At 39.5% G+C, this 17,205-nt stretch overlaps 1 protein-coding gene across 7 annotated transcripts in view; it reads right to left on the bottom strand.

Annotated features, from left to right (window-relative positions):
• HDAC8 (histone deacetylase 8) overlaps window positions 1-17,205 on the bottom strand; it is a 210,164-nt gene that overhangs the window by 147,705 nt on the left and 45,254 nt on the right. For 6 of the 7 annotated variants that reach the window (XM_064483041.1, XM_064483040.1, XM_064483044.1 and 3 more), the window contains exon 5: window positions 2,151-2,263. In XM_064483041.1, the coding sequence (XP_064339111.1) occupies window positions 2,151-2,263 (113 nt within the window). Of the gene's footprint in view, window positions 1-2,150; window positions 2,264-17,058; window positions 17,162-17,205 lie in introns of those variants that run through there. The other variant, XM_064483043.1, reaches the window with a different exon arrangement.

Below are 17,205 nucleotides of genomic sequence, written 5' to 3'. Positions count from 1 at the left end.
GGAGGTGCTGAAGAGGGGAAATAAACTGAAATGAAACACACCATAAAAGTTGGCTAAAACAGGAAACTCTAAATGGTGTAGAAATAACATTGCAAATGGAAAGCACGGTTTCAGGTGACAGTCTTATTTCATTCTCGCAGGGTTCAATGGACTTGATTCTATTCTTGAACTCTGATACTAAGAGCTTGAATCTCATAATCATTCATTCATTCAACAGATATTTTACTGAACCACTACTATAGGCATAGTTCTGTTTGTTCCAGCCACGGTGGAGGAGAGAGAGAAGCAAACAACTTGATCTCTGCTCTGGAGGAACTGAAAGTTTCTATGGGAGGAGAAGACACGGACACAGTCAAGAATTCACCAACAAAACAGGACAATAAATAATTAAATATCAAATCAGCGATATAAACACTACAGGACGTGAGCAGGGGAATGACCACCTGGACTGGAGTGGTTGGGGCAAATCACTGGAACTTGAGGTACTGCGTAGAACTTGAAGATGCAAAAAGGGGAAGAGAATGCAAAACTAAGTTCAGAAAAAGTGGCACAAAGTCAGGGAGGTGGCAGCAATGAGCCATTTCTGGGCATCACTGAGCCTAGACAGCAAGTCATGAGAAGGTTAGAGAGAGGAGGTGAGGCTTCTCTGAGGCAGGCCTTGAAAGACAGGGGAAAGAGGGTGGACGTCACCGTGAAGACTGCTGCTTTTCAAAGTGTAGCCAGTGGAATAACTGGGGTATTGTTAACATACAGATTCCCGGGTCCCCCACCAGACCTACTAAATCTGAATATCTGGTGCATGTGGCCCAGGAATCTGCATTTGACAACGAGCTTCTCCCAGGTCATCCTGCTCCACGTTCAGGTTTGAGCACCACTGCTAAAGGCCAAGGCTTAGCAAACCAAGTGGCTACACAGTAAATATTTTAGGCTTTGCAAACTACACAGTCTTTATTGCATTTTCTTTCCTTTACAACCTTGTAAAAATGTACAAAACCATTCTTAGCTCGCTGGTCATACAAAAACAAGCCATGGGCCAAATGTTACCCTTGTTATAGGCCATCGGGAGCCTCTGAAGGGTTTTGAGCAAGCCTGTGTTTTGCATTGGCTGCGCGCTCTGACGTTCATTGGACATGGTTCTCAAAGTAGAGTGCTGGTTGTTTTAACCCTTCTCTCTCCCCTCTGTTACCTTTAATTTTCTGTCAGCACTCCAACGGAAGCTTCCATCTGGGCAAACTCCCTGCGGAGGTTGCTCCCACAGTTCCTTCCTTCTTTTTCTATTCTGGCAGCAGAGCTGACCCTAGCTTCTGTCATATACTGCTCTTTTCCTCTCTTATGGCTTCATTGTGTGTTTCTCTCCCTACGTCCCTGGAAACAGGGAAGCAGCAATTACTGATGTGGGGGAGGGGAGGGCACAGACTTAACTAATTTTATTCGTTAAGTGTTCCTAGATCAATGGAAATACGTGTCACACACAGGATCTATTAAAGAAACAGAAGGTGAGGAACTGTCACTGAAGCTCTACATTCTAGATGGAAAGTACATGGCGGGCAGGATACATCCTCCCAGTGAAGTCTTCTAAGAGAGGATTAGTGGGGTGAAGGCAAATTGTTAGAGATTCTGCTGCTATTTTAAAGTTAGAGAAGAGGCCCCGGCTTTGGGCAGGACTAAGTATTTTAGCAATACACAACAAGTGGCACAGATTCTGATCACAACCTGAGTTGGGATCCCTATTGGTGAAAAACTCAGAATGTTAGTCTATCATGCACCCATTCTATTTTAAGAGAAGCATCAAGACTGTCAGCTCTAATGGTGGGTTTCACTTACAACCTATGGAAGTGGCCTGAGGCAGATTACTGAGTAAACACTAGGAAATCTCACCTAGATTTCCACTCCTTAAAGTTCTCTACTGCAGAGCTTTGCTACTAGAGGAGAGGGGAGGACAAATGACAGGAACCTGGTATTTGAAAGCAGCTTGGTCAGCACGAGATGAATTACATCAGTAAAAGAACATCTACCTACTGGAGGATTCTCAATTAGGAAAATTTCAATTGCAACAATCCTTTCTCCTGTTACCAGTTGCCTAGAAGCAGCTTTACTGATAAAAACCTGCTGTCCTAGCAGCCAAGCACCTTTGAAAGTGAAGGGCTTACCGTCTCCGTGGTGCAGATCCAAATCCACATAGAGAATACGGTCAAATTTCCGTCGCAATCGTAGTATTCCCAGGACAGCATCATTGAGATAACAAAAACCAGATGCTTCATCTCTGCAAGAAAACAAGTTGCTACAGCCAACAGCCACAAGCAATCCAAGGGAGTCTTTACAGCCAAGGATCTAACCCTTGAGATCTATTCCCTTACGATTCCCATTTCTTTTAAGAAAAACAAAAACCTACCTACTGAGATTATATAGGAAATGGCTGAGAGTGATCCAGGAATGAAATGTTTTGGTAAACTGAATATTCTGGTTGATTGGTAACATTTTCCATTCAGGATTCCTGATTTTTCAAAGACTTAAAATTTTATAACTATACTGAACAAAACAGAACCTGTCTCTAAGGATTCAGGAATCATTTTTTTTTTAAATCTTAGTACCCCCTGGGGTTTTCATAATGACCACTGATTACCACTTCTAGGACTTTAAGAATCTAGAAGGGGCCTTAACGACGCACTTGCTCAGCCATGTGTAGACAACACTGGAGATTGGATTCTCTGGACTAACCCTATGACATAATCTAGAATTTTTTTTGAGTAAGTCTTGGCACTTGTTGCTCATAAAAGCTGAGTGTAGAATGTACAAACTCGTAACTTCACGTGCAGCAACGTGTGGTTGCCTTTCTGTAAATGTAATTATTACAATGGAGGTGGAAGCGGCCTCTTCTAAAGTTCTTTTGTTTCCTTCACTAAAGTTATCCTCATTGACTTCACTGATGTCCTGTAACTTTTTTGCTATTGGTGACACTGTGTCAGGTTAACCTCTTGTCCACATTAATCTAGTCTTTCATTATGCTTCCACTGAGCCTTGTTGAGTAGATGTAAGAGAATATTCTTTATCATCAAACATGTGTTATAGTTTATTTTTAAGGCTTCATCCTAATTGCTTCAGTTTCATTTGCTTCCACAGACACTTTAAATAATGGGCTCATTTTGTTCCTACCTTCTCCCTGATACTTTACTTGAAACAGAATTCTAGGCATAAGTATCATTTAAAATGGCATCTTTGCTACTGTGAGGTTGTAACAGTTTTCTAGTGCCCACACAATACATAAACTTCTTCATGAAATCTTTTCCATAATAACATTTCAGAGCCGAACAATGCCCTGGTTCCAGGCTGAATCAGGTATGCTGGTGAGCAGGAAGTTGATAAAAACATCACTAGACACTGACTTTGCTCATGAAGGCGAACTCCGTGATCATCTAGCAAAAGAACAGCTTGAGGCGGGAAGGTCGAGCTCAGTGGTAGAGCATGTGCTGAGCACGCATGAGGTCCTGGGCTCAATCTTCAGCACCTCCATCAAAATAAATAAGTAAATAAATAAACCTAATTACCTTCTCTCAAAACAAACAAACACATAAAAAAGAATAGCTTGGCATTACATTTGCAACCAGGAAGAAATCAATTAGAGAAAAAGATTTATCCATCCATGAGGTCTCTGTAAATACGAATTAAATCTGTAACTTCGAAAGTTCCTGGATGCTATCTTCCAGTTATGAAAAGCTTATAATTCGTAAGTCTACTTACTGTATTAGCACATCAAAAAAGAGATAATCTGTCTAAATTGACTTTTGGGTAGACGGGATGGAACATTGAGTGTTAGGCAAAAGGAGGAGGGAGTTGGGGGGGAGGAGAAATACAAACCAACACAAGACCTCCGTCTTTCCCTCAGAGAGCCTATGATTAAGTTAGGGAGACAAGTCATAAGCACAAAAAAAACAAAAGCAACCAACAAAAAAGGCAAGCAGAAATAGTACGGCATATAAAGGAGAATACACAGAAACTCTACAGACAAAAATGACAAAGCAGAATCATCTCATTGACTGTACTGAACTCTATCTGGGCCCTGTGTTTCTAGAAATCAGCTATGGTTAGGAACTGCCCCCCAACCCTTTTGTGCTCCAAGAAACAGTTAACTGCAAAGGCCCACTCTGCCCTGGCATATTCCAAAAAGAATCATTTTCATGCTACCTCATGACTCCCATAAAACTCTATCTTGTTCACCTGCCTCTACAAAACTCCTGGTCCCCCCTTGCCTTTTCTTTGAGCAGTTCCTTGTTAATGAACATTTCTCCTATGGTAACAGCTTGAATAGCAATAATGATGACATCTGTAATTCAGAAAGGACTTTGTCAGTGTGTAATATTTTCATAATATTTTTCTGAAATTAAAAGAGCTCTATTCTCACTGGTTTATAAAAATATATAAGTGCTTAGATACATAGAGCATTCCTCAAATTCCCAGAAAATAAGGAAATTGAACTTTTAAGACTTTTAATGTGCTAAAAAATTATTCCTACAAAAACAAGCTCAAATGTTTTAAGAATTTAAGTTTGCATAATTTAGGTAAATTTTTAGCAAAGAAGACTAATTTAATAATTTTGGTTTAACTGTTGGTGGGAATGTAAATTGGTGCAGCCACTATGGAAAACAATATGGAGGTTCCTTCAAAAACTAAAAACAGAGTTTCCATATGATCCAGCAATCCCACTCCTGGGCAAATATCTGGAGAAAGCTCTAATTGGAAAAGATACATGCACCCCAATGTTCATAGAGTACTATTTACAATAGCCAAGACATGGAAGCAACCTAAATGTCTGTCAACAGATGATTGGATAAAGGAGATATTTTACACACACACACACACACACACACACACACACACACACACACACACACACGAATACTACTCAGCAATAAAAAAGAATGAAATAATGCCATTTGCAGCAACATGGATGGACCTAGAGATTGTCATTCTAACTAAGTCAGAGATAGACAAATACCAAATGATATCACTTATATGTGAAATCTAAAGTATGATACAAATGAACTTATTTACAAAACAGAAACAGACTCACAGACACAGAAAACAAACTTATGGTCACCAAAAGGGAAAGCGGGTGGGGGAGGGATAAATTGGGAGTTTGAGATTAACAGATACACACTACTATATGTAAAATAGATAAACAACAAGGTTCTACTGTATAGCACAGGGAACTATGTTCAATATCCCGTAATAAACCATAACGAAAAAGAAAAAAACATTTTTGGTTTACTAAAATCAGCTATGTCTTTATCAGTGTTAAGTTTAACGTACATGTAGATTTTTATTCGACTTGGGTATATTCTTCCTAAATGTATATACGTTTACTGATTGAATGAGCTAATATTACTTCTACTAAATGTTTGAGATTATGACAAATGTAAAATCTATTTAACCAAATTGAGTCCTTATTCTGACAAACTTTATTTTAACAATAATTATGTCTTGTAGTATGTCAGCCTGAAGACAATTTATAAGATCTTTAGGGAACTGAAGATTTTGGGCTGATATTAACTTGAGTTAATTAATGGATACTCATTAGATACCTAGATGGTTTCTAGGTAAGAGAATTCATTAATTACTATGCATAATTTTGGGCTTATATGCTTTTGCTTTTTATTCTTACATGCTACAGAGAGGCTATGTATTTGGGTCTGTTAACGAACATGTTCTTTTTTGCCACTCAGAGAAGTTGTTGTACTATAAGGGATGTGTATGGATATAGAAAGTGGTAGAAGATTCACAGAAAGGCAATTTTTTTTAATTGAGGTCAAAGTTAGCTAAGGTTTGATGGACTTATTTATAGTATTTCCAGAAAGAACACTGGTATGAAATATTATACTGATACAAAACTAGATTTTGGTTTTCTCTCTGCTAAAATGACAATTTTTTTGTATTATCTGTCTTCTTTTAATAACAGGTTGCAAAGGTTGTGCTTTGCCATCTAAGTAATATTCCTCGATAACAAAGACTCCGTGTCTTACCAGAATAACCTTCTATGGTTTATGGTGACTTGTAATTATGTCCTTGATTATTTAAGAAAGCAGAGTCTTCTCACTTATGAAAGAGATGAGATTCTTTACAATCATATCACCTCCTATGCTTACTTTTAAAATCTTTTATTGTCATTTTGGTTAAACAGAGAACCAAGTATTGTTTTTCAGTAATCCATTATCCCATCTTAATCAAGCCCCAAAGGGCCTCTGTAAAATCACAAAGGATCTGTGTTCTTTTACCTTATAAAATGAGAGTTGCTAGAAATAATTATGTTTACTTGATACACTACTACTGATGATATGCATGGGAAAGTTTGCTAACAAGAGATGTCTATAGTGAAAAAGAATATGAAAAGGAATATCTGTATGTATATGTATGAATGAAACATTATGCTGTACACCAGAAATTGACACAACATTGTAAACTGACTATACTTCAATTAAAAAAAAGAAGAGATGTTCAGCCTTCCCTAGGTTAAATTGGTATAGGTAAAATGTTATTAATACACATATTTCAGAGATTGTATGCTGTACAGGAAGTTTCTAGAGATTCATCAATGCCCTCGCTGGCCATGATATGTTTCTATTTGTCACACTCCCCTTGCCTGAGCCCTCCAGGATTTGGAAACTCTTATCTTGTTTTTATTTTCATAGTAATATAATTACCTGCATAGGTTTAATGACAATTGACCTGTCCTACTTGTTATCAGGATATGATTGAAAACATTGCTTATGTAACCAAGGCCTTGCCTGGAATGTCATATTTGTAAATGAAACTCATTGAGTCCGATTTGATCAGACACTTTAAAGGTTGACTTTATTGAGCCAATACATACAAAGCCCTCCTGGGAAAACTAGCCTGGGACCTGGTTTATAGGGTTCCCAGCCTTACAAGTGAGTAAGGAAGGTCACTTCCTGGCAGGCTCTGGAGACCTAGGATATTTTGCAGACCCCAAGAAGAGAAAAATACTTCCAAATTTATAGGTATTGCAGGTAAAATCTCAGCTTGGCTTCCTAGCCTTAATAGGCTTTTAAAATTTCAAAGTGAGGTTTCTTATGAGAAATTCCAGCAAAGCAAGCTTAAGAAGGTCTATACAGTAAATTACCATTTTTGCCGCACCTATATAAATAATCAGGCTAAATCTAATGAGGTCTAATTTTTATTTTCTAATATTTTTAATTGAGGTAAAATTCACATAATGTAAAAATAACCATTTTAAAGCATATAATTCAGTGGCATTTAGTACAGTCATAATATTGCACCATCTCTACCTTAATCTAGTTCCAAAACATTTTCACACCTCAAAATAAAACCCTGCACTAATCAAGCAGCTGTTACCTATTCCTCCCTCCCCCTAGTCCCTGACAACCACCAGTTTGCATTCTGTCTCTCTGAATTTACCTATTCTGGATATTTCATGTAAGTGGCATCATACAATAACGTGATCTTTTGTGTCTACTTCTTTTACTTAGCATGCTTTTGAGATTCACCCATTTTGTAGCACACACTTTCAGGACGTCATTCATTTTTATGGCTGAATAATATTTCATTGGATGGATACACCACTTTTATTTAAACATTGATCTGTTGATGGACCTTTGGGTTGTTTCCACTGTTTGGCTGCCTATTGTGAACAGTGCTGCTATGAACATCTGTGTCAAAGTATTTGTTTGATTTGTTTGGGGTTTTTTGGGGGATTATTACGTTTGTTTGTTTGTTTATTTAAATGGAGGTACTGGGGGTTGAACCCAGGACCTTGTGCATACTAAGCATGTGCTCTACCCCTGAGCTATACTCTTCCTACCCACCCACCCAATTTGAATACCTGTTTTTAATCCTTTTGGATATATACTTGGGTATGGAATTATTAGGACATAGGATAGTCTATAATTCTATGATTAATTTTTGAGAAATAACCAAGCTGTTTTCTACAGTGGCTGCACCATTTTACATTCCCACCAGCAGTGTACAAGGGTTCCAGTTTCTCCACATCTTTGTCAATACTTGTTATTTTCTGGTTTTTGTTTTGTTTTTTAAATTCTAGCTCTCCTAGTGGGTGTGAAGTGGTGTCTCACTGTGGATTTGATTTACATTTCCCTGATGACTGATGATGTCAAACATTGTTTTGTGGACTTGTTGGCCATTTGTATGTCTTCTTTGCAGAAACGTCTATTCAAGACCTTTGCCCATTTTTCACACTGGGTTGTTTGTCTTTTTGTTGTTGAGTTGTATGAGTACTTTATATATTCTGGATACCAGACTCTAATCAGATATATGATTGGCAAATATTTTCTTCCATTCTGTGGGCTGTCTTTTCACTTTCTTGATAATACACTTTGATACACAAAAGTTTTACATTTTTATGAAGTCCAATTTATCTACTTTTTCTTTTGTTGCTTGTGAGATCAGCCTTATATTGAGTTAAGAATAATCCTCTCTGAGACTATCTTTGATCAAAAGGAAGTGACTGTATAGAGAAATTTTGTGTTTGAAAAGTCTGCCTCATCTATAGCATACCATTCCAGGTCATCAGAATCTAGTTATTGTCTTTGAGCTATCTCGCATCTCTTTATAAACTGTGGGTGACTGATGAGTATGCAAACTTTGTCTTCTGTGGTAGAGATATAACTGACTTCCATCCCTGTGTGGAAAAACTAGTTTTGGTACCTATTTGGAAATTGAACTGGATCTTATTATCTTGCCCAAATTGTTGATCCTCATCAACTTTTCAATTCTTCCAGTTTTCTGCACTATTTGGTTAATATCCTCCAAACTAACTTTTCCAAATCTTCCTCTTGCCTGATTTGGAGTCACCAAGGTAAAACCTGACTGCCCAAATCCCTACTGGGACCCTACACTGCCTCACAGCTTGCTCTCTTCTCTGGGATCTGAAGCAGCCCTGCAAACTAAAGCCCAATGACTTGACATAAATGTGGAAGAACTCATCACTGCAGCAGACTATGCATGACCAGAATTCTTGAACAAGTGCTGCCTGGACCACTAAGGAAGTCTGGAGAAAGGTTCAGGTCACGTACATCCTTATGTGAGAGGTAACCTAGACTATGGACAAGGTCACCAAGAGCACTGACATCCTAGTTCCATGAGTGGTGTTGCAAAATAGAAAGATTTTCCTCCACTCAAGTCTTAGAATCCACTTGACTGGTTACCTTAGGGTTCAATTCTTGGCTCTTTACTATAATATAACCTTTTAAATGAGCATTTCTTTCTTTTTCTTCAGTTCATTCTTCCCTCTTAAGATGTCAGATATCCAAGCCCCTAAAACAACTGATTTTTGCCACCACCTCTACCAAATGGTTTTATAGGAATAACATCAAGAGTCCTCAAGAGACTATTACTTAGCAAAGTGATGAAGCTTGTGGGCTGAGGGTCCAGGCTCACCCTACTCGGGGGGCTTATGATCGCTTCTGAATTGTTCAGTGGTGAATGGTATTTGTCTTAAACAAAAGGAGAAAATGACAATGTTGAAGTTTATGTGAGCCCTGTTCTCCCCAGAAGGCAGTGGTGGTTAAGGACCCCCACCCCCACCCTTTTGTTTTCCAGGAAAAGGCTTAACTGCCAGGGACCACCCTACCCTGGCATATTATTCTGAGATAAGACCCATCTCCATCCTTCCTAATGATCCCTGTAACTCGCAGATGACGCCCTTATTTACCTGCCGCTATAAAACCCCAGGCCCACTTCCTTTTTGCTGATATATTACTCATTAATAAATGTTCTCCCTATTCCAATAGCTGAATAAAATCATTTTCTCAAGTGCATTTTGTCTTTCACATCAACACAAATGTATTCAAAGGACAGACCAGGTTCAGCAAACACATTTCTGAAAACTTAAGAGAAATGTGCGTCTGCAGCTCTGTGGTTAGGCACTTTTTCTTTTTCCTTTACCAGAAACATCTAGCTTCTTATATGCCCTGTGAACTGTAGACCACAAAGTCAGTCTTTAAGTAAAAGCACAGGGCTCAGTCAACTGCATTTGCTTATGCGCCTTTGCTGGTTTCATATCCATTAGGCCAGAGATCAGGGATTCTTGGATAACAACATCAAGACATTTATGTAAAATATCAGGTGGCTGCCTCACCCAGGCAGAGCTGCATACGTGTACTATTCAACAGCTTGACTGTTACTGGCAAAGATTTTGCAACAATCATCTTTTTTCTCCTCGCAGTACTGGTATGAAAGGTCAGCATTAGAGATTTGCAGTTTTCTTATTTGGACCTTCCTAAGACTGGCTCAGATACCTATTTTCTCTTTTAGTGTTAACATGACTCTTCTAATTCTTTACCTACATTATAGCTATTTTGGAACCAGCTGGTAAGATGGTTTGGCTTATCTCTCTTGTTGGCATATAATACAAAGAATAGCCAACATTTACTGAGTGCTTACTGTGTGCCAGGAAATGTACTAGGTGCTTTCAGTATGTTAACTCAATCAATTGTCACAACAACCCTATTAGGTAGGTACTACTATTATTTCCATTTTACAAATGAGGAAACTAAAATATAGGGAGATTAAGTAACTTGTCCAAGGTCATACAGTTACGAAGTGGCTGATCTTGAATTTGAATTTAGGCAGCCTGGCTCCTCAGCCCACAAGCTTCGTCACTTTGCTAAATAGTGCTGATACCATTCTATCAACAGCTATTGCTTTTTTCCTTTCTCATAATTTCCTCTGCTTCTCCTTCATGTCTATTCCCCTTTCACCATTTCAATTTTGTAATGTTGCTGAAATCAGTCTATTTTGTCAGCTTTCTCCTACCTCTTTCCTTGTTTTTCCCCATTTCCCACTTCACTACTTTTTCTGTTCACTTCTATCCCCTCTGCCTTTTCTGATTTGGATTGAAGAATTTTTGGTTAAAAAAATGAACCACAACAGATCCTTCCAGTAGCAATTCTTCTCTCCAGATTTCACCCACAATAACCCACCAAACTTTCATCATTTCAACTTACAGGTTATTTGGACTTGGGATAAATGAGTTTTTAACATCCCCGCCCCCCTCAATGGCAAGTAAATGACCCAGGACCAAATTTGCACAAATTGACTTTGCAGTGGTCCTTTCCTCTATAAACCCAATTTACCTACTGACCTAGCACCTTTGGATTTAGAATTTATACAGGAGTATGTGTGAAAAAGGATTAGGTCAAGAAGGCCCTACTTGTTAATAGAAACAAATCCATTAACTGTGTGACAAAATCAAAAATGTTCTCCAGCAAATAAAATAAACGTGACAGCAGCATAATTCTACACAGTTCTCACCCTCTACACACCATTTGGCATGATAAGCAGTCACTATCAAAGACTAATGAAGGCTTGGGAGAGCAGAAATAAGGTAATACTTGCCTGAAAATGAATAAAGAAAACTGACTATGAACTCATTATGTTGAAAAGTGCCAAAAGGCCACTTTTAGAATCCACAGATGGTATTTCCTTTTGGACAATTATACAGTCCGAGGTAAACTAATGGAAAAAGTGCAAAGCAGTTCTATCTCCCACCAAGAATCTTAGACAGTTGATAAACAGAACCTACCATTTGCACTACAGGAGAGTCAAAGTGGTGAGTGGGTCCCTGAAAATTGCTGTAAGATGAATTCAGCCAGGGAATAAACTGAATAGACAGGTCACGATGAACTGAATTCACTTGTTGTTTCCTGTGGACGTGCAAGGTCTCATTTTTCTGGATCTAAGCTTCTTTAGCACATTTTTCTCGGATGACACATGTGGAATTTTCCTGCTCTAAAACAGGTTTTTATCCAGTAAAGTATAGATTGGCAAATCAAAGTCTGACTTGGCGAGTGACTTTTTCTGTCATGTACTCTGCTTTTAGGAAAGGAAGTCAGTGAGAAAAAGCCAAACAAGTTTCCAAAAGCCATTTTCCAATGGGTACCTCAGGTTCGGCCCCGATCTCGACAATATCTGCTATGGTCTTCTCCAGTTAGAATCTAGGGTGCAGAAACAGTGGGTAACTCTAAGTGGTAGCAGTAAGATTCAATCAGCTCCAGGCTACTGTGCTTACTAAGGCAGAAATGTAGAGATAAATTTTCAAAAGAGGTTAAAGAATATGTATTAAACAAATGCACAAAAAAGTCTGGTGTAACTGGCCCCTGAACCAGAAAATTTAATTAACCAGAATATGCCATCCCTGAGGACTCTGGCTAATCAAAAATACCACTTTTTACTTTAAACTCTCATTTAATGGACTTAAAACACTCAATGGTTGAGACATCAATACTGGGTTGAGGAATTAAATGTATTCTCGTCCTCCACAAGAAAAATAACATTTTAGGTATAATTGATGGAAATTGTGTCTGCTCAACCTTTTCTAGTTAGAGAAAACACAAAAGCACTGGAGAAGCAGCTGGCCCAGGCTTAATCTATATGTATTTGTATTTCTGCACCTGGTCCTGGCACACGAGACGAGCATCTAGAGAGCCAAAGACTTTATGTGCTTGCATCCCCAGCCTACGTAAGAGACCCCGTTAAATTGGCTGCAGTTTATATTAGGTGTGGATAGGAGGAAATGCCATTGTATTCAGTGAACCGATCACAACGTGCAACGAATCAGGAGAGAGGAGGGTGCTTGCTTTAAAAACGAAGGGAATGCTTTCAGACTTTCTGGCTTTTGCTGATGCAAATCTTGGGTAATTTCTGACATACAAGAAAAACATATGGATGATCCTCAAATATCCTTTTGGCCATGGGATGAAGCCCCACTTATAAAAGCTGACCATGTATTACTGATATTGTTCAAAACTTGGTTTAAAAACATCTAGAGTGGTGTCATGTTATAGCTACATTAATTCTAATACCCCAAAGACAGGATATAAAATTTCAAGCATTCATTTTACACCTTTTCTGCAAACAAAGGGCTAGTTAAATTCTGAAAAATTATTCACAATTATTATATTCATATGTTCTACTCAACATCTTTCACCTGTAGATTGTAACTTCCTAGGAAATGGTTATTATTTCTATTTCACACAAAGGGAACTTTCATGATTTACCTCTTCTATTTACAAGGAGCTGTCATGTCTAAGGCAGGAAGTAGAGGGCCTTCTTGGCACTTGGAGGCGTGGCTGAACAAAGCTTGGAATCTTTTTGGCCACCCCTAGAGAAAGAGCCCTGAAATATGACATCACTGCTGGTTCCCAATAGTCCTGGGACCTTCCTCTGCTGCCTTGGTCTTAGGTAGTCAGCCTAAGAGGGGACACTGTATGTGATCAACCTGGAGGACGGGGCTGGGGACCCAGTCTGTGCTGTGTCTCTGCACTAGGGGTTGTAGATGAGGCAAGATGTCCTGGGCCCTGTCCTTGAGGAGCTTACAACTGAATTGAATTGAGTCGTAAGAAAAGACTAATACACATTTTTTTTTAAAGTACAGAAGATATGCATCAGTTAAGTGTTAAATTAGATGATGTGGACGATGCTCACCTCAACTTCCAACCACCTGGCCCTCACCAGGAAGCTTTCTTCTAAGAGACTCAAGGGACTTACGATCTCATTTAGTCTCATTGGCTCCATGTGAAGTTGAGAGGAAAAAGGGCTCTTCCTCTCTCATAGTTGAGAAAACAAAACTGATTTATGTCCCAGGGTACTTAAGGAATTGGCCGCATGATACAGAGCCTCTAGCAGTGCGGTCCTCCCTCCTCTCTTGCACATTGTACACTGCTAGTTGTAATCTTCTAAAGCACGATTCTGACAACATCACTACCCTGCTTAAAAACTCCTCAGTGAGTTCCCATGCCTACAGGAAGAAAAGAAAAAGATCCTTTCATTAGCCAAGGACACAAGGCCCTTCATAATTTATCCTTGCCTGTTTCTCAGGCCTCATCTCACCATCCCTCTCAAGAACCCACCACTTGACCACATCAAACTTTTCTCCCTCTCCCGGACATCATATAGTATAGCCTTCAAGTCTCTGGGGCTTTGCATATATGTAGTCTTGGACGTAGAATGACTTGCATTTCCTCCGTCTGACAACCTCCTACTCATCCTTTAAGATCTAGCTGTGAAGATGGCCCTGGAAGTTCCACTTTCCTTTCCCAGGCAGAGCAAGTTGACTTCTTGTTTGTGCTCTAGTAGCTTATTCAAACCTCGATCATAAGACTCAGCAAACTGGCTTGCAATGATTACTTCCTACCTGCCTCCTCCACTAGACTGTAAATGCTTTGAGAGCAAGGGCTCTGTCTTATTCATCTTTATACCTTCAGTACCTAGCACAGTACTTGGCACATGATAGGCTCAGGAAAAACATTTTTTTTTTATTTTAAAGAATTTACAGGCATGGTGAAATGGCTGAAAAATGGAGAAAAAGCTTCATATTTTTTTCCCTGAATAAAAGAGAACAATAACCTTCAGATTATACATTTACAAATTCAAATGTGATAAACTAGAAAAAACATGGGAATACATCACTAAAAAAGACTGGTCAGTACCCAAATCAGGACACTTTAAGGGCCCATGACTCATTGTCCAGAACATACCAGCAAATGGAGAAACAAAGCACAGGCTTTTGTAGAGGCTGGTCCTGGATCCAGAGACACATCATTAGCTTTTTTTTTTTTTTAAATGCATGATAGAATAGGGAGATTCGCATTAAGTATGTCCCCAAAACAAAGTTAGATGTGGCAGTGTTGGTTGGTAGACACACTTAAAATGACTTGACTCAATTGGCAAAGTGGGTGGATATCACTAGGGTGAAATTTAATATTGAAGGTAATTCACTGATGTGAAACAGAGGGTGGAAGATATGCTGGAAGGTCATATTTGAAGCAGCTCTGAGTACTGCAGCACAGCTGGAGACTGCTGGGAGGTTGCACAGACCATCTTGATGGGTAGCATCAAGATGAACCTATGAAATAAAGAGCTGCTTTGACTGCCTCAAACCAATGGTCAGGCTTTAAATGTCAAAAGAACCGTTAAGGGTACATTTGTCTCTGTAGTGACAAGCACCTGCATAAATGGTGATCGCTGACAGTAGTGTCGTCTTTAAATACTGAAGACAGAGATGTGGAAACAGCATGAAGGAGTCTCAAGAAAGGGAATACCTAGTCAGTGAGCTTGTTCAGGCATAGGTCAGATTTGCAGTTTTTTAACTTTTCTTAAGCAGCAGAGTGGTTTTTTTTTCAAATGAAATTTTAGATGGAATCCCAATACAGAAAACAAACAAAATCAGCACTGCTCTGGTTAAAGTGTGAGACAGGAGCAGACACTTGGAGGGTCCAGAACCCTATGTATTTAGCAACCCCTTTACTTCCTAGAGTTGCTACGGAAGCACCTTGAAGGAACTGCTGGGATAAATACTGTGGAAAAAGTTTCTATGTGGAGAGAGAGGTTGGGATAGGTGACTTCTAGTTCTCTCTCTGAACGTTTGTCATGTGATAATCCCCTTTCTAATATTCACGATCAGTCAGGCAATCAGGATTTTATCCCACTTACAAAAAAGCCCAGTAGAGGGCAGCACGAGTAACTAAGGGTTTGGGAAGTAATCTTAATGAGGGAGCCCTGATTGGGCACAGGTAGCAAAAGAGGCCTCTCCCTTCCTTCCTTCCCCAACACACACACGTGTATTGAGCACTCTGTTCTAGACTCTGGGGATCATGATGAATCGATAATACAGACAAGAGCCTATTCTTAGGGATCTCACAGTGGGTGGGGAGTGAGGGGGTGTAGAAGCAGATGAGAAAATCCAAAAACAAACAAACAAGAAAACAACATACTGTGACAATGTATATTACAAAAATAACACTCGGGAGTGGGACAGAGAGTAGTGGGGGGTGCCGGAGGGTAGCTACTTTATAGGGGTTGGTCAGGAAAGCTTGTCTGAGGAGGTGATGTTTCAACAGAGACCTGAAAAGTGAAAAGAAATTCACCCATACTGAGGTGGAGAAATCTTCTAGGCAGAGAGCACTGCAAAAGCTCTGAGGCAGGAAAGAACTTCCTTGGCCTATTTGAGAAGCAGAAAGGCCAGTGTGGCTGGAACAGTTAACGAAGCAGAGCAGTACAAGATGAGTTCCGCTGGGACCAAATCACAGGGGCCATCACAAAGAGCTGGGACTTTATTCTCAATGAGATGGGAAGCCATTGGAGGGTTTTGAGCAGAGGAGGCATGGCATCTGATTTGAACTTTCTTTTATTCTATGAAGGGATTTGCACAAGTGATCATTAGCACAAAGGCAGAATGGGCTAAGCCACATCAGGCAAAATTTGGGAAGACAGAGGAAATTTGGGAGCATTGTTGCCAAGAAAGTTTGAAGGGTTTTATTTAATGGTACAAAGCTAATTTCTTGGTATGACTTAACAAAGAAAGACAGCTTCTTTAGCCTTCTCATAGCTGGCAGATTTGACAATTTTCCCTGGGTGTCTCAGTCACTGGGAGAGTGAGGCTCATATTGAAGTCTCCTGCCTCTTAATGTTCTTTTCACTAAATTAATTGCTTCTAATTGCTTACAGCAAAGCAGTGAAAGATGGCAAAAGGCAGAAATACGGCATTTCCTTTCTTAAGGGCTCCTGAAAATGCGATTTTTCTCTGTAAGAACCTATCTGAGCACTTACTTAGGAGTTAGTTTACCATGGTAAACCACCTGAGCTAGATTCCTATTAGCATCTGAACCTCAAATCCTAACCTTACATCAGTCTGACCACTCAAAGGTTTTTCCTGCTCCCAAAGTAGGATGGCCAAATGCTGTGGGAACAAACTGGATAACTGGACATGCACACCATTACACGTTCATGGCTCCCAATCGCAGGTGGGCCATCAAGGGTGCTCAGTAATCATTGGCTTTTTAAAAAATTTATGTAAAATATTTATTTATTTTTATTTTTGATGGAGGTCCCAGGACCTTGTCCATGCTAAGCACGCACTCTACCACTGAGCTATACCCCTCCACCCAGTAATTGCTGATTTCTGATTATCTCTTTCTCACTCCTTACAATGGCTGCTACAAACTCACTAAGCCCCAAGAACCCCCGCTCAAAAGTCCATCACATTCACAATAAAATCCAAAGTCCTACCAGGGTCCACAGGGCCTTGCATGATGGAGCCCCTGTCAACGTCTCTGCTGCCACTGTCTCCATTACTCTCTTTGCTCCAGCCACACTGGCCTTCTTGCTGTTCCTAAGAAACATTAAATGGATAATAGTGCACATGTGCGCACTTGT

The sequence above is a fragment of the Camelus dromedarius genome, chromosome X (assembly GCF_036321535.1).
Source record: "Camelus dromedarius isolate mCamDro1 chromosome X, mCamDro1.pat, whole genome shotgun sequence".
In the NCBI taxonomy this organism is placed as follows: Eukaryota; Metazoa; Chordata; class Mammalia; order Artiodactyla; family Camelidae; genus Camelus; species Camelus dromedarius.
The sequence above is the reverse complement of the archived record's forward strand: the minus strand, read 5'-3'. Positions and strand labels throughout refer to the sequence as shown.